The following is a 23,647-nucleotide window of genomic DNA, read 5'->3' on the forward strand; positions in this document are numbered from 1 at the left end:
TTCCTTAGCTCCCAACTTTACATGACTGTTCTAGCAACCAGCCTTGAATCAGACAACATATATTTCTAAAATTCCTTAACCTTTTATGTCCCTTCACAGCACTTAGTTGTCTTGGAATTACAGTAGTTCTGAAAGAATGAATCTGCAGAGTGATTGATGGCTAGAATTATAATAGGTAAAAGCTGTTGATTCATATAACAATTTGAAGTGTGTGTGTGTGTGTGTGTGTGTGTGTGTGTGTTGACAATGAGGAATGACACTATTTCATAAAGGAACAAAGAAGCAATTTTATGCCTTACTCATCAATCTGTTTCTTATATCTAGTGAACAACAGACATAAAGGTCTTTGCCTCTTTGAATTCTCCCTTGGCAGTATGTAAAACTAATATTGGCTGAACATGCTATTAACCTTGAGTTTAAATTCAGCATACTTAATCCCATGATTAATGCCAAGATTAATGCCCAACAGCAAAGGTTGAAAGCTTAAATGTTTGTGAATGCGAGCATGAAATGAAATCCTAATAACCAGTACAATGATTTGGATTTATGGGCTATGTTGGCTGCTAAAGATAACTTGGAAATGGTGTTGCATGGAGTAATTTGTCAAAGTGGGCAGTGATGAAGAATTCAGTGTTTATAATTCAGGGGAAAAAAATGTGAATGAAGAATACAGTTCTCTGGTTTTTGGTGTTACAGGGGTAGCACTTCACTGTGAGACTTCATTACATGAGGAGAATAACATTCTCTTTTAAGGTTTTTAACAGTTTAAAATTTTAATTCCCCTTTTGGTAAGATTTAATGGGCTCCTCAGCAGAAATGTCGATGTATAGATTGACAATAATATTCCCCTCACTCTCTGAGTCTTCTACTTCTCTATGTATATTTGTAGTTCTTATTATCTTAAATCCTAGATACTTACACTCACAAATACACAGAGAGGACATTGTAATATTAGTAAAGAGGTAGATATCCTTGACTAGTCAATTTTTCCTTGATTTTCTGTTTCTTTAGTCATTTGGTTGCTTTCTTAATAATATTTCTAGTTATCTATAAGTTTTAGTTATTCAGTTACCTCCTAACTCCAACCAGACATATTCTTGGCTCTACTTCACCAAAATCAAAAAGGGAAAAGGTAAAATTATCCTATGCTGTACCAAAATCTTGGCAGATGTTATTTATACTAAATAAAGCCTTTGAGGTACTATGGTGTAGTTTCCAATTTATTTTTCTCTTTATGTTTAATATTTGATTTCTTAAAATTCTTGCTAACACTGTAAGTTATAAACCTTTGAGATTCTTTCCCTCCAGAGTTTCAGAAAGTTTTCTGCACAGGTTTCTCTTTCAATTATGTCCCATTTTATTTTCTCTTCATTATCTTTACCAGCAACCACTACAGTAAAGTACCTTTTGAAGGTTTCATTCATATGTTGTATATTTCTTTCCCCTGTTACTGGTTAGTGTTGCATTCTGTATCCTTTGCAGTGGGAAAAGGTAGTTAATCAGACTGTTTACATTCAGTTGACTATAAGCTCCCTAAGGCCAGGGACCATTTTTCTTTTCATCTTTTTATCCTGAGCTGCAAAGCATAATACCTTGCTTAAGAGATATTTTTTAGATTGGATTGATTAGATTGCATTTATCCTTTGGAGCAGTATCCTTTTTGGAAATTGCCTAAATTTTCCCAAGAAGAATCTGTAGTTAATGTTTTTATAGATTAGTCAATCAACATTTATTAGGCACCTACTAAGTGCCAGGAACTTTGTTGAGCACTGGAGCTACACAGAAAAGCAATGACAAAAAAAAAAAACAAGAGCAACAACAACCACAACAACAAAAAACAGTCCCTGCTTTCTAGGAATTCACAGGGTAGTGAGGGAGACAAGAAGCAATCCACTAGCTACAAACCAGATATAGATGGGATAAATTGAAACTAGCCTCAGAGGGAAAGCGCGAAGATGTAGGAAGATTGGAAAAGTCTCCTTGCAGAATGTGAGACTTTAGCTGAGACATGAAGCCAGGAGGCAGAGATAAGGACCCTTCCATTCTTAGTTACCATGGCAGTGCAAATTTAAGAAACAGTCAGATTTAATAAAGCATTCAAAATGGGGGTATATTGCAAGGAAATTCTGAGTCCATGTTGACCAAACATATTTTCCATTCAGTCTTTATATTTTACTGGCTAAAATGATATGCTTAGGGAAATCATGAAATGGTTAGAATGTTAGATGGTAGAGTCAAGTATGTTCAAAGGTACTACTTTACCCCATTTTTAATAATTACTGTCTTTTAACAATATTTGCCTGGGTCTCTGCCCTAGGCAAAAATGCCCATTTAAAAAAAAAGCACACGGACTATCCATGAAAGTCTGTAGCTGTATATACCAAACCATAAAAATATAGCTGTCTTTGGAAATGGCCAACAATGGCTGCTAGAATGCCTTCCATCATAGATTCCAGAAAAACGCAGTTCATGTAGATTTCTCTTTACTGTTAATAATGCAGTAGGTGAGGGAAAAGAAAGAACTTCATTTTTAATATAGGAAGTTTTTATACTTTACCACACAAGCACAACTAATTTATTCATTTCACTGCTGAGAAATATATCCCCATTCTCTTCTTTTGAGAGATACTTTTGTATTTCCTCCCCAGGGAGAGTAATTCAAAGGGAATTTGAATCTTTATGACCATCTCTTTCTACAGACTGTGTGGTGTAGTGCAGAGGGGTCAAACACTTGGCCAACCACCAGCAACACTTCCGGGTGTGGGCTGAACCAGATAAAAATTTAATTGGGAAGTATTTAACAAAGTAAATAAAAATGCAATAGAACGTTATGTAATGTTAATATGTGAATTTTTTTTAGGTTAGTATGCAGCCACAGGGATTCTTTAGTGGCTCCTGTTTCTATTTATGTTTCACACCACTGATGTAATAGATAGTTGAGCCTCAGTTTCCTTTTATGTAAAATACAGATAAACTTGCTCCTAAACAGTGATTATCAATTGCAGTAGCATAATTATAATCTTTGGCAAAATTTAAAGTACAATATAAATGTAAGCTGTTGTTCCAATTTCTCGTCATTTAAAGCTCACTTTAAATCCCACCTTCTCCGTGGATCTTCTTTCTAATCTTCCAGCCTACATTATTTATTTTCTCGAAACTTGTATTGTAGTTGAGTCAGTTAATGTATAATTAGTCACTTTAATTTTCCCCTCTTATATTGAGTATGTTAGTTCCTCCCAACTGATTCTAGTAAGCTCCTTGAGGACAGAAAACACATCTTATGCTTCTTCTCCCCTCCCCCAACGTCTACAGTCCTGGACATAAAGTAATTGCACAGTAAATGTCTGCTGATTGATTGAGTCTCAGATATGGATTGTGGTATGCTGATAGTAAAGCTAGGGTCATAATTAAGAGCCTACACAGCAATAGAGGGGTGTCCCCAAGTCCTGATGGAGTTTTAGGTTAGTAAAGTTTAAATAACCAAAAAACTTCAGTCAAAGACCAAGATCATATACAGGGTGTCCCAGAAGTCTTAATACAGTTTTAAACTGTTAAAGCTTAAACTAATAATACAGTTTTAAGCTATTAAGGCTTGAAATATTAAAGCTTAAAAATGCATTAAGACCCTTGGCCACTTCAACCAAAATAGGAATCAAACTAGTAATGACTGGTCAGTCAAATTAGTGAAATCAGATGTGTATATAGACACAGTACTATCATTTTTTGGATTTATTTTCTGAAATATTGCAAACCAGAATGCAATTTTTAAAAATTCCAATGAAATAGTTTTCCCCACCCCAAAATAAAACTCTGAATACACACCAAATCTCTTTCAAAGTGATCTCTTGTAGTCTTGTTGGATACAAGTAGACTCAGCTGTGTCCTTCACCCAGATCAGGTTTCAAGTAAAAGATTGAATTTTAATTAATTTAGTTTACAGTGTTCTTCTTAACTGAAAAATATAACACAAGACCCTATAAAAACCTCAGGTCTAAATTGTCTGTTATTTATTTGAACAAAGGGCTATACTAATCTTTGCAAAGAGAGAGGACTAGAACAGAGCTGTATAATTAACTCATTCAGAAGAATAAAGCTTAGAAAATGTTCACTTTTGAGAAATGACAACAAGAAAATCTGTCATATTATACATCATTGTATGCATACATTCATTGAATCTCCTCCTGGTTTTTGACATGATTTTATTCTTCCCTTTATCATCCTACTCTTTATTCCAACTTGATTTGTATATTTATTTTGTCTCTTTCCTTTTTAATTTAATGGAATATGTCTTTCTTACAGTCCATACAAATGTGACTTAGTTTTGATCTTTTTTGGAGACTTTGTGCCCTTTTCCTCAAAGGATAATCTCTTTGATATTGAATATTATTATTATTATTATTGAATATCATTATTATTATTATTGCCATAGTTACTCATAGAAATGTAAATTTATTTTCTTTTGAAATAGGATTATTAAACATCAGAGTTTTATTTTGTGTGTTCTTTCTGAGAAAACTTGATTTATGGGACATCTGCATGCAATATATATTAAGAGTTCTACTATTCTAGCTACTTCATTTTATAGCCTGAAGCCAATGCACTAAAAAGATTGTTTCATATTGAATGAATTTTGCTCTCAAATTAGAGGTCATTTTAGGAATGATCTGGCTTACTTTTTAAAATGGCCATGTATGGCCTAGTGATGGTCACACGAATCTTAAGTTGGTTTTTAAGGAGAAAGTTACCAATTAAGAACATTGAGTTACTAGACTTTGGCAGTATTATCCCAAAATGCCATTAATTGAAGCCATTATTTTGGAAAATGTTGCTCATTTAAGAGTTGTTTGTTTCAGCACTTGGAGTCATTGTCAGTGTTGGCTTTCTTCCAGCTTGAGTAATCCTTTGAGACTTGAAAAAGATGAAAATGTTTTCCTTATGGAAGAATTGGTTTTTGTATAATTAATTAGTTTGTTATCTAGGGATTCTTTCTTACCTTTTCCCTCTCGTCTGCCAAAACCAACTCCTGTTCATTCAACTTCTCACAATGAAAGATGTGAATTTTTACTTTTTCTACCATGATGGATGTGTTATATTGAAATTCCTAGCTAAAAGTTACGCAGACATATTTAATCTCTATATTTAAACAGACTGCTTTCAGAAACTTTCAAAGTTTTGTCCAGTGTTTCAGGTTAAGAAGAACTGATATACATTCTCAGCTAAATAAAAGAACCAAAGTTTTTTGTCTTCTAATCTAAAGTTACCTTTTGGAATAAGGGCTCATGCAACATTTCCACCATAGCAAATCTAAGAATTTTTCTTATTTGAAGTAGGAGTAGAGGAAGGGAGAGGCTATCTTTAGTTTTCGAGACATGGTCTCATTAACATTGCTTTTTACTTTTCTGTTTTCTTAATTCCTTTTCCCCCTATGGACAGTTTAGTTTCTCTGGTCCTAAGTTAAGTAGGATTTTTTGTTTTATTTTCTTAGTGTCAAGTTTACTTAGATTCTCTGCTTTTCTTCTATACTTTTCGGTGATTTTATGTGTTGGAAGTCTGAAGTCCATTTGAAGCTTTCATTTTAAAAGCATGCTTTTTAGTAATGTTTTGGTGGGGGGCTCTCTCTTTCATTACTTTGATCTGAGCTCTTTAGTCCAGCCAAATTATATGAAGCACAGATGTAGGCAGTATTGCTGGGTCCAACGAGGCCTTCTCTATGTATGTTGCTTATTTTTCTTTCTATTCCTCACTTTTCTCATTTGTAGCATTTAAGATCTTGTCATTCATGGTAATGTTGTAAGACCAGTAATCAGAGCTTGGACATCCAAGACAGGCTGCTTTTTTATATATGGAGAGCTGTTATAACATTCTACCTTGTTTGCTCTGCAGTCTTTTTGACATTCAGAAGTCATTTGTAAGTATGATTAATTCTAAATTTGATCCAGAAAAGGGAAAAGATACATTTTGCTTCTCCTTTGATCCAGAAAAGGACAAAGATACATTTCATTTCTCCGACAAAAAACTCTTCTCCCACATTAGTGTTATATGGTTTTTATATCCAAGTCATTTACAGCAAAGCATTACTGATGGAAGCCCTCATTTATTTCTACTAACTAGATTTTTAAAAAAATCACAATGGATTAAGAACCTTATTTCTGACTCCTAGGTCAAAGTCGTATTTTAGTAAGAAGATCCTGTGCTACATTATAATCAGAGTTAAGTGCTATAACTTTGGCTTTTGATTCATTAAAAAAGCATTTGCATTAAATACTTGAAGAAGTTTCTAGTAGGAGATAGCACTTGATTTTAGCCTTGAAGAAAGCCAAAGATTCCAAGATGTAGAAGTGAGGAGGGAACGCATTCTAGGTATAGGTGACAGCCTGGACAAAGAGTGAGAGATGAGATGTCAAGCTATGAGACCAGCAAGAAAGCCACTTAGGCACGTATGTACAGTGTGTGAAGGGGAATAGTAAGAAATGTCTGGCAAGATAGACTGGATCCACAATATGAAATTCTGAGGAATTTATATTTCATACTGAGGACAATAGGAAGTCTCTTTCTGAAAAAAAAAAATTAATAGGAGAGTGACATAGTGAGACCTGTGCTTTAAGATTATTTTGATGGTTATGTGACAGATAGATTGGAAAAAAAGAGAGACTCAAACTGTGAGACCAGTTCAGAGGCTATTGGAATAGTCTGGACAAGAAATGATGAAAACTTGAATTAAGATAAAACCTGAAGAAATGTGGAAAAAACATGCAAGGCATATCATGGAGGTCAAATCAACAAGACTTGGTAGTTGATAGGAAATGTGTTGTTTCAGAGAAAGAAAGGTAAGAGATAACTCCGATAGTGTGATCTTGGGTTACTAGAAGGGTGGTGGTGCTCAAAATAAAGAGAAGTTTGAGTGCAGGCAGGTTTGAGAGAGGGAGGTAATGATTTCAATATTAGACATCTTGATTTTGAGATGCTTGTGGCCTATTGGGTAGAGATAACCAACCAGTAGGATTGTAGCTTAGGAGAGAGATGACTTGAATTAGATCTGTTATCAATCGGAACGTTCCTTCTAGTGACTCATTTGAAACCTGTGTGTGTCTGCCCATCTTGTCTAAGTCCTGTCCATGACTCCCACAAATTCATGGCACTCAACATTATGAAGGACTTTCTTGCCTTCTCTCAATATCTCAGGAATACCAGTGGAACACTCTGGCTGTCTACTGTACCTATCTACTTGGACGTATCACCAAGCCATCTTCTCTTCTTTTCATACTTTTCCTTGATTGTGTCTTTACTTATTATTCTTCAAAGTTCTTATTTCGTTATGTTACAGTCTCCTTGAACCTAAAATGCAACTCTTCACTTCTCTCTGTGTAATATTGACTTTCATTGTTTTCCAAATTATTGTGTTTTATAGCCAACAGCCATACAACAACTCTGGTGAAATGTTACTTTCAGGAAAATGCAAAACTCCATTAATGATCCCAAATTTCTCCTAGAAACAGAAACCCATATCTTTAATACCAATAGGGGAAAGATTAGCCCTGGTTATATAGATTTGAGAGTCATATAGAAAGAGTTAATTGAACCCACGGACCTGTTGAGATCACCAAGAGAGAGGTAGAGAAAGGGAAATGAAAAGGGTTCAGGAAAGAGCTTTTGGAGACACCACAGGTGTCTCCATCAAAAGACATTCTTGCCCTTTATCTGATCATGTCTATAATCAGTCACAGCAAAGATTTTTTCCTCAGCTGCTTAGACCTCTTGCTTTAGAAATTATTGACCCAATATTAGTTTGTAAATTTTTCCAAAGAACGAATCAGGAAGGTGGAAGAGAGAGGCATTAATATACAAAACAACTCACCTATGGCTTTGCATTTTTGTGTTCCAGGTTGAAAATTGGTGTCCTCATTTACCTTGGAGAGCAAAAAATCCCTATGAAGAACCAGATCAGAATTCAATGGTGAGAAAGTTTGAAAACCTATTTACCAGTCTTATGTCTTTAGATCAGATTCATTTTCACTATAATTAACTCTTTCTAGAACTTTGTTGTCAAACTGAAATAGAGCTGGTGGCTACTAAACCGTGTATACTGCATATTAACATTACTAGTGTTCTATTGTATTTTTATTAAATGTTTACATTTGAATCTGGTTCTGGCCCATTCAGGAGTCATTAGGATTACATGCTTGACACCTCTGTTCTAGATGTTTCCTGCTATAAGATAAAACACTATCAAAGGAACAACTTTCTTTGCCAATCCTATGGAAATTAGGGATCTATTCAGGGCTAATGGGTGGCCTGCACAAATTAACCAGTATTTACTGAGTACCTGTTGTGTGTCCTGTATTATTATAGTTGCTATGTACATGATGGGATATGAAATTAATAGAAAATATGACTCAACCTCAGTCAGAATTTATAATCCTATTGAAAACACAATACAAAACCCTAGAACTCTTTGAACAACATTACTCATCAGTCATTTGTAAGTGTTTGCTATGTGTGAGGTACTGTGCGATGTACCAGAGATGCAAAGACTAAAACAAGAAATATTTCCTGCCTACTGTGATGTGGGGGTAGGGATTAAGGGGAAGGAAATATCATGTACGTATGTAAGCAAAGACAAGACAATTTGAGGGAGAGAGAGCACAGTGACAGGAGGGATTTAGAAGTGCCTCCTTTAGATGATTATCTCATCCAACCTCTGAGTATAACCTTAAGGAAACCAAGAATGCAGGAAGGCTGGAGTGGGGCAGTGGGACAGCTGGATTCTGGCTAATTGAGAGAACAGGGTTATCACAGTGAAATGGTTTCACTTAATAGCTTAGGCCTAGAAATAAAATGTCTCCATTCTTTACCTATGATGCCTTCTGAATAACTCCCTAAAAAGTTGCTTGGAGTAGCTCGATTTAGTTTCACCAACTTTGGACGGAATAATGACAAAGTATTGTTTTAAAAGAAAGTAAGGTATTTGGGGGTTTGTTGGGGTTTTCCACTCTTTATTCACACTGTCCCATCAAAATCAGGGGATCTTTGGTTTTGTTAGGTTAAAACTTAACTTTTGGCTATCTGGTGAAGTCCATCGACCCTTTCTCAGAGTAATGTTATATTTTCAATAATTTATTTATTTATTTTTAGTTTTCAATATTCACTTCCATAAGATTTTGAGTTTTAAATTTTCTCCCCCTCCCCTTCCCCCCTCCCTGAGATATTGTGCAATGTGATATAGGTTGTATTTATACATTCATATTAAGCACATTTTCACATTGTCATGATATATAGAAGAATCAGACCTAATGGGAGGAACCACAAGAAAGAAGAAATAAAACAAAAGAAAAGGAGAGCAAATAGTGTGCTTCCATCTGCATTCAGACGCCCTAGTTCTTTCTCTGGGTGTGGATAGATAGCATTTTCTATCATGAATCTTTTGGAGTTGTCCTAGATCCTTGCATTGCTGAGAAGATCTAAGTCTATTGAAGTCAGTCATCGCACAATGTGGCTGTTACTGTGTACAATGTTCTCTGGTTCTGCTTGTTTCACTCGGCATCAGTTCATATAAGTCTTTCCAGGTTTTTCTGAAGTCTGCCTGCTCATCATTTCTTATAGCACAATAGTATTCCATTACTTTCATATACTACAACTTGTTCAGCCATTCCCCAGTCGATGGGCATCTCCTCAATTCTTTGCCAGAGAATAATGGTTTGTTTTTGTTTTTTGGCTAGGTGATGGGGTTAAGTAATTTGTCCAGGGTCACACAGCTAGTAAGTGTTATGTGTCTGAGGCCCCATTTGAACTCAGGTCCTCCTGACTCCAGGGCCAGTGTTCTATTCACCACACCACCTAGTTGCTCTGAGAATAATGTTTTTAAAAGCATTTTAAAAATACTTAGAATTGCCAAGGAAAGCAGCTATATTGAAATGACATGGTTAAAATATTTTTTTAATTGTAAATTCACATGCCCCAGGTTAAGAACCCCTTAAATTAGTAACTTTTTGTTCGAGGTCTTGGTTTCTAGTTCTTTGATGACTTAGGGTGCTTTCTTCAGGCCCTTTTCAAAGTTCACTACATTCATCATAAAATATGGAACCCCATGTTAGTCCTGGAACTCCATTAAGAATATCCAAGAGATGTCGTGCAGCCCAGTGGATAGCGTTAACCTCAGAGGTTTAAAAAAGAAGTCCTGGGTTCAAGGCTCAGACACAAGCTGTGTTACCCTGAGCAAGTCACTTAATCTTTCCATGCTTGCTATGAGTGAGGGTACCAGCACTACAAAGACTAAAACATTAAACATTTCTTGCCTCTTTTGAGGTAGGAGGGCAGTGGGGAGGGAATATCATTTACACATATCAGCAAATACAAATTATTGGGAATAAGGTAATTCTCTAAAACTCTAAGCTATAAAATAGTTGCAGATGTTCATTGGTAGGTGATGATTTCTCACCAGGAGTTCCCTACCTCAATGAAGTCATAGGTCACTTCCTCCCTGCCCCCCCCCAAAAATAACCATACCAATATCAAGTATCTTGTATTTAGAACTTACTTATAGAAGAGTTGTCCTGGTTGGTCAGGGACCAAAGCAAAGCCTTCTGCTTCTTCTCATAACCTTTCCCTTTCATACAATAGAACTGTACATGAATTCCTTAGAAACAGAAAGCAGGATAAATTGTGGAAATTTCCTCTAATCCTCAGGGTACTCAACTATCCCATAGGAGGTGCTGTATAGATCCACTAGTTGTTTCTTTGTTTGTTTCTCCATAAATGTCTCATGTGCACTGGCAACCCATTTAGTTAAAATGACGTTGAATAAAATTCATTTAATAAAAACTGATTGATATCTAATTTTCTCATAGTATGCCTTAGAAGGTCAATTTCCTTCATTTCAATTGACAATCCTGAGTCTTTAAAGTTAAGTTGTACAAAAGAGGAGACTTTAAAAAAAAGGGGGGGAGACTTATCCAATATTAATTAAGCCTCTCAAGTTCAGAATGAAATGTCGCCACATAAAAACCATCACACTTCCAAATGTTTGGGGTCGGCAGCTACCCCCGCCCTCCATTTCCCTTTTTTCTGTTAATCATCTATTCATAGGCTGAAATTCGTACGGATTTTAATCTACTCTATGGGATGATGAAACGGCATGAAGAATTCCGATGGATGATACTAAGGATCCGAAGAATGGCTGGTGCATGGATTGAAGCAATTAAATCATTGGCAGAAAAGCAAAACCTTGAGAAGAGAAAAAGGAAAAAAGTGAGTTTCTTATTAATTTTGTTACAGTCACCAGTTTTCCTTTTAAGTTTGATTCTGTTTTGAAATAGGTCCAAGAAAGAAATGTGTGCTGTTAAGAATGATAGTCCCTCAGGGTGAATTTGCTATATCTTTTATTCAGCTTATTTTTGTGTTCTTTTTCCCAAATTATGGTCCTCTCAAACATCAGGAATAAACAGATTTCTGGAAATTTAGCAATATGTTTACTGACCATAGAGTCTTTCTGACTCCAAGTACAGTATTTTGTCCACTATGGCATTGATTACTGTTATTTCAAATAATTTTGATTGTGTTTTTTTGTTCTTTCCATTTTCATTATTTTAGTTAGTATATATATTATTTTACTGGTTCTACTTCACTTTGCATCAGTTCACAAGTTTTCAGATGCTTCTCTGTCATCAACGTATTTATTATTTCTTACAACATAGTAATATTCCATCATTTTCATGTGCCACAATTCATTTAGTTATTTCCCAGATTGGGCATGTACTTTGTTTGTAATTCGTTGCTACTATAAAGGCACTGTTATGAATGCCTTATTTTTTTAAAAAAATTAATTTATTTTGGTTTATCAACAATCACTTCCATAAGCTTTTGAATTTTAAATTTTTCTCCCCCTCCCTCCCCAAGACGGCACGCAATCTTATATAGGCTATACATATACATTCCTATTAAACCTATTTTCACATTAGCGATGTTGTAAGTAAGAATTAGAACCAATAGGAGGAACCACCAGAAAGAGGAAATGAAACACAGCAGAAGAAAAAAAACAGCAAATAGTATGCTTGGATCCGCAGTGAATGCCTTATTGTATAATCAAACCTTTCTTTGTGTTCAATATATTTATTGTTTCTTGCAGCATAGTAATATTCCGTCATTTTCATGCATCACAATTTGTTTAGTTATTTCCCAGATTGGGCATTTACTTTGTTTCTAATTCTTTGCTACTATTAGAGCACTGCTATAAATATTTTATTGTGTAATTGAACCTTGCTTTTTATCATTGCCCTCCTTGTGGCATATGACTATAAGTGGGATTGCTGGGTAAAAGATCACTAATGTTTTTGTCACTTAGAGTAATTCTAAATTGGGTACCAGAATGGATGGTCCAGTTTATAGCTCCTTTGGCAATGGTTTAGTATTTATCTGTTCACAACCCTTTCAACATTGACTATTGCCATCTTTTGTCATCTTTGCCAATTTACTGGGTGTAAAGTGAAAACATAGACTTGTTTGGACTTACACTTCTCTTTATTAAATGTGATTTCTCAATATCCTTTTTAAAAGTGACTTGAGTTTTTTAATACCTCAGCTAGGAAGTACTGTTCTGTATGCAAAGTGTAGAGTAGTAGACCTTGATCCTCCATCTCATATATTATTTTCTTCCTCTCTTCTTAGAAAATAAAGCCTCTAAATGTGAACACTGTTTTTGGGCACTTTATCAAGTACTGAGTTTTGTGGTGGAAGTGTCTTGAGTAATTGGGATGTTAATTCAACATGAGCCTATCTGTGTGTCTTATTTTTCAGATTCTCGTTCACCTGGGACTCCTGACCAAAGAATCTGGCTTCAAGATTGCAGAGAATGCATTTAGTGGAGGCCCACTTGGTGAATTAGTTCAGTGGAGTGATTTAATTACATCTCTCTACTTACTGGGCCATGACATTAGGATTTCAGCTTCACTGGCTGAGCTCAAGGAGTAAGGAGATTACTTTTCAATTTTGAAGCTGGAATACAAAAAAAGAAATTGTAAACTCTTGAAGCTTCTATTAGTGTGTAATTTCTTGCAGAGAAAAATGAAAGTGATAATTCACTAAACAGGAGATAAGAAGATTATTTTCAGGAGCTAAATACATACACTGTGAAAAGGATGATGTGTTTTCATTGTAGCTGCAGGCTCTGGAGGCTTCATAAATGAACGCAAGAAAATTCAAACTAAGGAGCTTATTCATTGCTATTACAGGTGCTTCGTACATCTGCTACACAATGCATTCTTGACTTTACTAATTCCCTGTCTCTTGCTGAAATTCATACCGTTTCCCATTCAGCATCAAGCTTTTTTATATCTTAAAACAAGGCAAGTTCCTGTTTATAATTTAATTTGGGAAGAGCAAATTTTCTGAAAGCCTGGACTTTTTAAGTCAGTGGACTTTCCACTCCAAGTCTGTCAACTGCTGTGTTCCTATTTAACTGACATTTGCTTCTCCTTCCATCCCTCTCCTTTTCCCCTTCCTTTTTCCCTCTCTCTCTCAGTCTCTTAATCCCTTTTAGATTGACACAGCTGGCTAAGCATTCTCACAGACACATCCATCAGTTCTTTCCACTCATACACTGGATGAACTGCCTTTAGAGAGGCTGACCCAAGCTGCCAAGTTATTATTGGGTGGAATATGGAAAAAAAATCCCAATGGATTTGAATTTAACTTATACATGAAATTGCAAGGAAAGGAACATTTTAGAAAGCAGTATGAAGAGCCTCTTGTTACTTTTTTTATTAAGAACAGGTGAGGAAGAAAAAAAAATGACATTTGCTAAAGTACCAGGTGATGCAGGACCACATGTGTATAACTAGCACCTAGCATCATGCCAACCACAGCAATACTGTCAATGAATAGTTCTTGACAAATGCAATAATGGTGATTATAATTTTAAGAAATTATTTATATAGGACATTGGAGTTTATCAAACACTTCCACCAATACATACGGGGTAGGTATAGCAGATGTTAGACCCATTTTATAGAAAGAACAAAGTTCTGAGGTTAAATTGATAGTCTAAGAATACCATTATTAAGACTCAAACCCAGATCTTCTGACTCCTAATTCTAGTGAGCTTTCTGCTACATGACTAGCATCTAAGTGCCATGGTCAAGAGAGAGACAAAGAGCTAAACAGATGCTGAGAGATATCAGGGAAGGCTTTAAGGAAGAAGTTATCAGAAATATTTGATTAGAAAAGCCACCGAAGTATCCAAGTATATATGACATAATGTAAATGGTCTGTTGTGTGTTTTTCCTCTCTCCCTAGGATAATGAAGAGGGTTGTAGGTAATAGATCTGGCTGCCCAACTGTAGGTGATAGGATTGTGGAACTCATTTATATTGATATTGTCGGACTTGCTCAATTTAAGAAAACCCTTGGCCCTTCCTGGGTTCATTACCAGTAAGTGTTTTCTTTTTGCTTGAAACCTTATGCCTATTTTTTAACAATGACATTTAAGTGGTGTTTGTTTTTGTATGGAGTGAGAAGATAAAAGAAGATCCTTTGATTTGGGCTGATTATCCCTAATTGAAAGCCAAATTGTTCACAGCTACTTTCCACCTTCACCATCCATTCATTATTTTCATTGATCTCCAAAGAAGAGGAAGCTTGCTTCAGGCATTTTCTCTAACTTCCCATTTTCACATCCCTCTTTTCTCCCTATACCTACTTCAGCTCTGATAAAATGAGGGTTCAGTGAGACAGACTTTGGAAAGGAGCTCGCATGTCTTATTTCTTTAATGTGTAAAATGTTCTTGCATTTCCACTCTCTTAGATATCTGTCCTCAAACTAATAAGAAATACTTAGAATGAAAGCTGAGTTTTACATTTTAAAAAATAAACAAGCCTGGTATTTGGATAATAAAAGAAAGATCATTTGTTAAGCCCATACTATATGCCAGGCAGGCAGCTAGGTGGTACAGTATAGAGTTCAGGGCCTGGAGTCAGGAAAACTCACCTTCCTGAGTTCAAATCTGGCTTCAGACACTTGGTAGCAGTGTGATTCTGGACAAGTCACTTAACATTGTTTGTCTCAGTTTATTCATCTGTAAAATGAACTGGAGAGGGAAATGGCAAACCACTCCAGTATCTTTGTCAAGAAAACCCCAAATGGAGTCACAAAGAGTCAGACGTGACTGAAACAACTGAACAACAACATATGCCGGCATTGTGCTAAGAGTTAGGGGTGCAAATATAAGTAAGTAAGATGCATGCTGTGTCCCCTTCCGCTCCCCCAGAGAATTATTAAGTGCCTAGTGTATGTTTAGAGATGTGCTTAGAGCTCTATTGATAAGATAGTACCTGGCCTTGAGGAGCTTATATTCTATAATTCAAGAAGAAAGGGGAGGGAGAAAGGGGAAGAAAATTAGCACCAAGTGCTGTAGCATATTTTGGAAACAACTGAGAAGAGCTATCAAAGCCAATTGCTGGGATAAATGAGGCATTTCTTTAGTGCTTCCTATGTGCCAGGCATTATACTCAGTGCTGAGGATACAAAAACTTCAAGAAGGTTCCATTCTAGTAAGGGAAGACAACACATATACAAGAATTGGAATTGGAAAGAAGGCTATGGCAGCATGTCTTGGAGATGGCTGGCAAGTGACACAGTGAACCTGTGGCCAAGCAAGAGAAGGTGAAAGTTCACTAATCAGAACCTGGGGTCCAGGAAAGAGGTCTGAGGGGAGGAGGAAAAGGCTGGAATGAAGGCAGCATGGCTATGAGATTCCCTAGGAAATGATGGTTGATTGGACAGGATATTATATTCTTTTTGTCTCCTTTTTGTTTTACTTTCAGCAGTGATGGGTCTGCTCTTTCGCTTCCCTTTTCCAGTGTGGATTTCCCCTGTTTATTTCCCCCTCCCTTTATGAATCACGAATTTGTCTGTCAGAATTACTATTGATTTGACGACAGTAGTGTCTTCTTTGTAGTTGTGTGTGTGTGTGTGTGTGTGTGTGTGTGTGTGTACATATGAGTATAGTGTCCAGTGTAGCAATATATATTGCAAGCAAAATATCTTTCATATAATTAGATGTAAACACATGATATTTTTAAGTTAAAAGGTTGAGGATTTGGGTTTTTTTTTCATTAGATAACTTGGGTTTCTCCCCTCTTCCTTCCCTCACCTTTACCTGCCTACACCAGGCAAATGTCTGATAAATATTAGATAGAAATTCCTATCTGAATATTTAATGCTTAGAATACAACTATTAACTGGTGTCATTGTGCAAAACAACATCAAAACAAAACAAAAACCTCAGTAGTGAAATTTGTGCATCAATGTATGATTGAAATGGTCACTTATTTGGTGTTTTATTCTAGTTGGGTTAAAAAAAAACTTATTCAGAGGAGTCTTTTCAAACAGCATGCCAACTTATCCATTGCTCCTTGCCTAAATGCCATCTCTCTTAAACGGCAGTCTGTCTCTCTTACTGTCTCTGCCACAGGAGCTCTGTTCCATGGCAAGACTAAAAATCTAGGAAGTTTGGCAGTAGTTCTGAGAGCCTCACTATGATAGGTAAATGGACAATCCAGTAAATCATATTGAATTTTAACTTAGAATGGTTCATTTTTAGTTAGAAGTAAACACTTGAACACTATTGAACTTGGACTTAAAATGAGGTTTATAAATAGCCTCTTTTCTAGGTTGCCTATGGTTCCTGGGATGTTTCACTTCAGAATCTACCTAAAGAAGGTTAATTTGGAGAAAGTGGGAGACTTGGGTCCTAGTGGCAAATAGTTCACTGGCATTTTTTTTTGAAGCAGTAAATTAGAGATGAGAAACAGGTAGGGAAGTGTAACGAATGGTCACCCAATGATACTAGAGACAAGAAACAGTGAAAGGTGCTTCAGAATTGTCTGGTTTTGATATATGAGTCCTTCACTGGAAGAAGGCCACTTACTCCTGGCATCTCAGGGCAGAATATCTTTTTTAATCATCAGTGATATGCCAGGCACACAGCATCAGGGTGAAGGCATAAATATTAATACCTTAAATATAGTTCTAAAATATAGTAAGTTTAGAAATTTCCTGAGAAAGAGACCTTTTCCTGTGAATCTCTTCTCTTTCCTCTGTTGCCATCAGTCTGACAACTACTTTAAAAGACAAACCTCAGACACAAAAATAAAACTCCAAGCCTTGGAGCAAAAATACCCTCAATATTTTAAAGTCCCCAGTTTTTAGCCATTTTATGGAACATCTGCATCATTTTTTAATGCTTAGTTGCTCCTAGGATGCCAGTCATTGCATATAATGGTCATTACAAAATCTCTTGTAAAGTGGGACTCAGGAAAGACCTTACAGAGCAGATGGGACTGAACTAAGCTTTCAAAGGAGGTAGGGATTCTAAGAGGGGGAGATTAAGAAAGAGTGAATTCTAGGCATGAGGGGCAGTCTGTGCAAAGGCTGAGATGAGCGATGATGGGGTTGGGGAGTAGCAGGTGGGCCAATTTGCCTAGAACAGTGTGTGTGAGAAAGCAGCAATTTTAATGCTGGAGCCAGATTTTTAAGGGCTTTAAATGCCAAATAGAGAAAAATATAATTTACTCTAGGTACATTAAGTTGCTGCTAAAGCTTTTTCAGTCCAAGAATGACGTAGGACATGGTGACATAGTTTGAACTACACTTTTGAAATACCAGCTGTGAGGAAAATGAATTGGGAAGGGGGAAGAGACTGGAGACAGGGAGGTCAATTAGGAGGCTTTTACAATATTTCAGGTGAGAAGTGACAAGGTTTTTCTTTTCTTTTTTAGGTGAACAATACATACTTAAAGTATTTCTTCTTATGTTTGTATAAATGTTGATAGACCATTTAAAACAAGGGTTCTTAACCTGGAATCCATGAACTTGTTTTTAAAAAGAAATTTTTGATAACTGCATTTCAATGCAATCTGTTTCCTTTTTAATCCTATGTATTTTATTTTATGCATTTAAAAACAATTGTTCTTGGAAGAAGTCCCTAGGCTTCAGCAGCTAGACTGTCCAGAGAGTCCCTGACATAGAAAACGTAAAGATTGCCTGCTTTGAATCATCATCAAGAGGAGAAACTTGCCAGAAGGAGAACCCTTCATGGTCCATGCCTTATTTATCTTTTCATTCACTAGGTAGAAACTCCTATGCTGTTTATTACAAAGAAGGACCTCATTCGCTATTTGCATTGACCTGAGGAATGAGAATAGCTATTGTGGATGGTCATTAAAGAACCCCATCCTAGAAAACGCCCACAGCAGCTTCCAAAATGCCCCCACAAAGGGACTGTTTTTCAGTATTCAAAGGATATGGAAAATAAAAAATATGTTGGAGACCTAAAGCTCCCTATTTCCGTGTCTCCTAGCACTTTGGTTCCCATTTGTCTCTGTAGCATCCCCTGGATTCCCACTGGAGTGTTCTGGGGTATGCCGAGAAAATTGATGCTTTGAAAATGTTTTCAGTGAAAGTCAGTGGTAACATACAGAGAATAACAACCATTGATTTGGAGTGGTCCCTGTGGTTGACTTGTGTTCCAGTGTGGTCCTGGGTTGTTGTTGTTGTTGTTGTTGTTGTTGTTGTTTTCTCTCTCCTTCTGTATTTATTGCTTTAGGAAGATTAAATGTATTTTCTGATAGGGGAGTCATCATATTAAAGTGTCACTACGCCTTTTTCTTCTTCTTTTTTCTTCTTCTCATTTATGCATTTGATTTTTTCCCCCCTTGATTTTGTTCCCTGAAGTACAAAACATGTTTCAAATTTGACCTCATGAGTAGTGGGCATCCATATTTCTGGAAAAGGTGGAAAGTAGCTGAGCCAGGCTCTTTAAAATCATTTTCTTCATCAGGCCTTAAGATAGAGGGCTTGGTCTTGATTTATTTACTTTAAAGCATGCTGGCTCAGTGGGTTTCAGAATTTTTGATTTATTCATGAGTCCAGGAAAAGATACTGTTTTCAAGGAGCAGCCATTGATGATGAAAATGAGACAAACTTAACGTTATCAACTTTGAAAAATAAACAATTATTTTTGCTTTGTTATTAACTCCTACATTCTGGGGTGTGTGTGTGTGTGTGTGTGTGTGTGTGTGTCCAAAAAGTATTTATTGGGTACTTTGCACACATTTTTTCCCTTTTTTTTTTTGCTCTTGGGCTGCATGTTATCACTTTATTCCAATAGAATACTTAAAAATCATTACCTTGTAGTTTAAGCAAAATTCAAAACCTTATCTAGAATCACATCCATAGCTTTTAAACCCTCCAGAATAAATAAGGTTATTTTGTGTCAAAGCAGAAGTAAGCTTGACCTTTTTCATGTCTCTTTGACCCAAATCCCCCTGATATACACACACACACACACACACACACACACACACACAAACACACCTTGCAAGTTATGATTTATTATGTATTTATTGAAGAATTACCACCTAAAGTATGAGGCAAGCAAGCATTTGAAAGATAAGCTACAATTCATGTGAGAAAGCTGAAGCAAATAGTGTTTATTATATGCCTATGTGGTAGATTAATATTGACATATGAATTTGATATACAAAGGAGGCACTGTGGTGCCAAGGAGAGAATAGGGGACTTGAGATCTCATCGCAGTTGTGCAATTCATTGTTAGACTTGGAACAAATAACTTAATTTTTCTGCACCTCGGTTTGTACAGCTGTAAAAAGAGGTGTGGACTAAATAAGCTGTCACTACTAGCTCTAAAATTGATTCTCTGAAAGCAACTCAAGGGGACAACAGCCTTTAGCTTTTAGATTTTTTTTTTAAAGAAAAGCACTTCAGTGTTTAAGCTGCAACTATAAGGATAAATTAGTCTTTTGCTTTTAAGGTTTTTCAGATAAAGATTTCAGTTCTGAGAAAACATGGATTTTTCTTTCAGGTGCATGCTTCGAGTACTGGATTCATTTGGTACTGAACCTGAATTTAATCATGCTAATTATGCCCAGTCCAAAGGTCACAAGACCCCATGGGGAAAATGGAACCTTAATCCTCAACAATTTTATACAATGTTCCGTGAGTATTCTTTCTTTTGCTTTCCAAAAGTCTTCCTAAAGTGGCTGTGTTTCCTTTTCCCTTCCCTCATGAGCAGATCCAGTTGAGTGAGGGACTGTGGGAAGGTTTAGTGATTTTGTAGCTTGCTTTGAAGATTTATAAACAAATTTTGCCCAGGTGCTGAAGATACTACTTGCATACCCCTCAGTGGCCATGGTAACATAGCAAGGGAAATAGCATAACACAGTGGGAAAAACATTGGCTTTAGTACCAGAAGACCCTGGCTTCAAATCCTAGCTCTGCCATCTGTTGCCTGTGTGTCCTTGAACAGATGACTTTACTTCCCTGAACCTCATTTTCATTATCTGTAAAACATGAGTGAAGGAGTACACGAGAGGTACCAAACACACTGTCCATAGGCCATATACAGCCTACAACCCTTTCCATTTCAGCCCAAACCAGATTAAAATGAAATTGAGAAATATATAACAAAATAAACAAAAAAGTCATTGATAATGTTAATATGTCATTTTCTAAGTCAACATATCTCCCATGGGGACTCTTGTGTATGTTTTAGTGACCCCTATTTCTGTTTTGAGTTTGACACCACTGGAATAAACAGCCTTTAAGTTCTCTATGAACCCAGCTCCTAACCCCTAGTCAGACAAAAGTTCCCGAATTCTCTTTTATTTTCTTCTCTTCTCTTTTCTCTTTCTTTTGCCTTTTTTCTTCTCTTTTAACATCTTTTCTCCTCTCTTTTCACTTCTTTTCTATTGTCGTTTGTCAGAAGACAAAATGAGGAAATGAATTTCTTTGTCTAGCACAGGAAATATGAAAATGCTTTTACTGGCTACATTCTTGGGGGGGGGGGGGAAGTCCAGTTTGCCCAATGTCAGAATTCTCCTTTGGACTCTGCAAAATTTTGTAGAATAGCAAAACAGGAACATTTTTTAAAAGAGAAATTGACACCTTTCCTTCCTGTCATTTTGATATATTCTCTTTCCTTCTCACTTGATTTTAAAATAAACCTCTTTTTAAAAAAAATCCTCATTTGAAATACTGTTGGCAGACATTTAATGAATAGGGATTCCTAAGCACCTGCTATATTCAGGCACTCTGCTAGGCACTGAGCATACAAGTATAAAGAATGAAACAGTGCAATAAGCTTATATTCTAATGGGGATAAAGTATGTATAAAAATATATACGGTATAAATGTGAATTGAATACCAATATATGCACACATGTATATATTATTATGTGTCTTTATGTGTATATATTTTAATACTTAACATAGAAGAGGTACCTGAACTGCATATTAAAGGGAGAGAGGGACTCTGAGATGGAGGTAAAGGAAGAGTATATTACAGGCATAAGGAATGGCTAGTACAAAGCCATAGAAGACCAGAAATGAACTGCCATGAATGAGGAAAAGAGAAAAGGTCAATTTGGCTGCAGTGCAAAGTGAGAGGGCAGTAGTAATGCCCAAAGAGACAGTAAAGATAGGTTGGATGCAGGTTGTAAAGGGGTTTGAAAGCTAAATTGAATTTATATTAGATGTTAACAGCAATGTGGAGCCATTAGAGTTGATTGAGTAGGGGACATGTACTGTAGTAAAACCACTTTGGCAACAATGTGCAGGATGAACTACAGTGGGGAAAAATTTAAGATAGGGAGAGCAGTTAGAAAGCCATTGGACTAATTTAACTGCAAGGAGAAGACATTTTGATTTGTGGCTATCTGATGAGTAGAGGCAAAATGGGGAAGCATTTATATTATGGCTACTATAGAAACATTTATTTCATCCCTACTATGTGCCAAATACATAAATGTTTTTCAACTATAATCTCATTTGCAAGGTAGATACTGTTATCCCCATTTTTCAGTTGAGGAAACTGAGACAAACAGAAATTAAGTTACTTACCCAGAGTCAAACAACTAGTAAGTGTCTGGAACCAAATTTGATCTCAGGACTTTCTAACTCCTGATCTCTATCCACTGTGCCACCAGAGCAGAGAGGATGAAACTGTTGTGAGAGATGTGTGGAGGTAGAAATGACAAGATTTGGCAATAGATTTGATACATGAGGTGAGGGAGAATGAGGAATCAGTTGAGTCAATGCAGAGGTTATAAACCCATGAGGTTGGATGATTAAATGGTGCCTTTGACAAAAAAAAGGGGGGGGGATTTTGAAAGGGTTGTTGGTTTCAGTACAGAAGGAGATGAGTTCTGTTTTAGAGAGGTTTAGTTTATCATTTCTCTAGGACACCCAGTTTGAAATGTCCCATGGGCTATTGGTGATGAGGGACTGAAGCAGGGGAGAAACTAAAACTAATAAATATTTAGATCTGTGAGTCATCTGCATAGAGATGATAAGTAAGCTCTTGAGAAAAAGTATATAGAGAGAAGAACATAAAGCCCAGGACAAAAGCCTTGGATAATAACCCCAATCAAGTGTGATATGGTTGATGAGACATCCAAGGGTACTGAGAAGAAATGGCTAATCAGATAGAGAAGCAGGAGACAAGCAGTGTCATAGACTCCCAACAAGGGGAGATTATCCAGGGGAAGAAGGTGGTCACCAGTGTAAATAGTCTGAGAAAAGGCCATCGGATCTGACAATTAATTTAGAAAGAGCCATTTCAGTTAAGTTTTGTTATTGGAATACAGAGTGCAAAGGATTGAGGAGTAAAAAGGAAGTAGAAATGAGTGTAGACAGATTTTTCTAGTTTAGCTGAGAAAGGGAAGAAAGATTATAGGAAGACAATGAAAGAGAGTGAAAATGTTTAAAGTTGCAATCTGTTGGAGAGGCTGGATTCAAGGGTATGTGGAGAGGGGTTGGTTTTGGCAAGGTCAGGGTCACCTCATTGTTAGAGACTTGGAGGAAAGGGGGAAAGAATGAAGGATAATATATTTTTTTAAAGTGCTTATCTGCTATCAACAGTCCTAGTTTCACTATTAGTCATGTGAAGTACTTGTGGGTTTAGTTTAGGAGCCAAAATAAAAAAGTTTTTGATCTTAGAAGTACTTGTCATGACTTTTTTCAGGAGTATTTATACCCCCTAGTGAGATCATCTCCTTGAAGGCAAGAGGCTGACCTATAAAACTTTTTAGGTTCTTGTGATATTTAAGTCTGTCTACATACTTACAGCTCTTCATTACACCCTGCAGCTCTGGACAGACTAATTTAGACAAAGTAGAAAGGTACAACAATGACAGAATAGTATAAAAAAAAGCCACCCAGGCATTTGGAGAGACAGTCAGAGAGATGTCTCTCTGAAAATTATGCCTCTTTTGTTCTCTCAGACCTGGGGAAGAAGAGCTCTAGAGCAATGCATCCTGCGCCCCAAGTCTTGAGGGTAGGGGCCAATGAACACTAGTTTTCTCATTATAAAGACAGAGATTGTAATTACTGAAGTGGCTTTTAGTTACCTGTGTTGTTGCAGGCTGTGTTAGGATTCAGGTTGGTCACATGTTCAATGTGAGATAGCTGGTGGTATTGTTTTTTTAAAAAAAAAAAGCCTTAAGACAATGTCTCATGTGTGGAGACTCAAAATGAATCTGCAATGGTTACCATTTGTCATGTTGTTCTGGATTGTGCCCAATTTTACTTTTGAGATTTGAAAAGTATAACTTTATGCTTTTGGTTGATTGGGTTTTT

General features: G+C 36.4%; 1 protein-coding gene across 1 annotated transcript in view; it reads left to right on the top strand.

The window, feature by feature from the left end:
* The window catches only part of MGAT5 (alpha-1,6-mannosylglycoprotein 6-beta-N-acetylglucosaminyltransferase), a 378,389-nt gene that overhangs the window by 241,576 nt on the left and 113,166 nt on the right, over nucleotides 1–23,647 (top strand). Inside the window, 5 exon segments of the mRNA XM_078146828.1 lie at nucleotides 7,883–7,954; nucleotides 11,083–11,244; nucleotides 12,790–12,959; nucleotides 14,287–14,421; nucleotides 19,875–20,008. Of these exon segments, the coding sequence (XP_078002954.1) occupies nucleotides 7,883–7,954; nucleotides 11,083–11,244; nucleotides 12,790–12,959; nucleotides 14,287–14,421; nucleotides 19,875–20,008 (673 nt within the window).

Source organism: Phascolarctos cinereus, unplaced genomic scaffold, assembly GCF_003287225.1.
Source record: "Phascolarctos cinereus isolate Bilbo 61053 unplaced genomic scaffold, phaCin_HiC Scaffold_726;HRSCAF=1367, whole genome shotgun sequence".
In the NCBI taxonomy this organism is placed as follows: Eukaryota; Metazoa; Chordata; class Mammalia; order Diprotodontia; family Phascolarctidae; genus Phascolarctos; species Phascolarctos cinereus.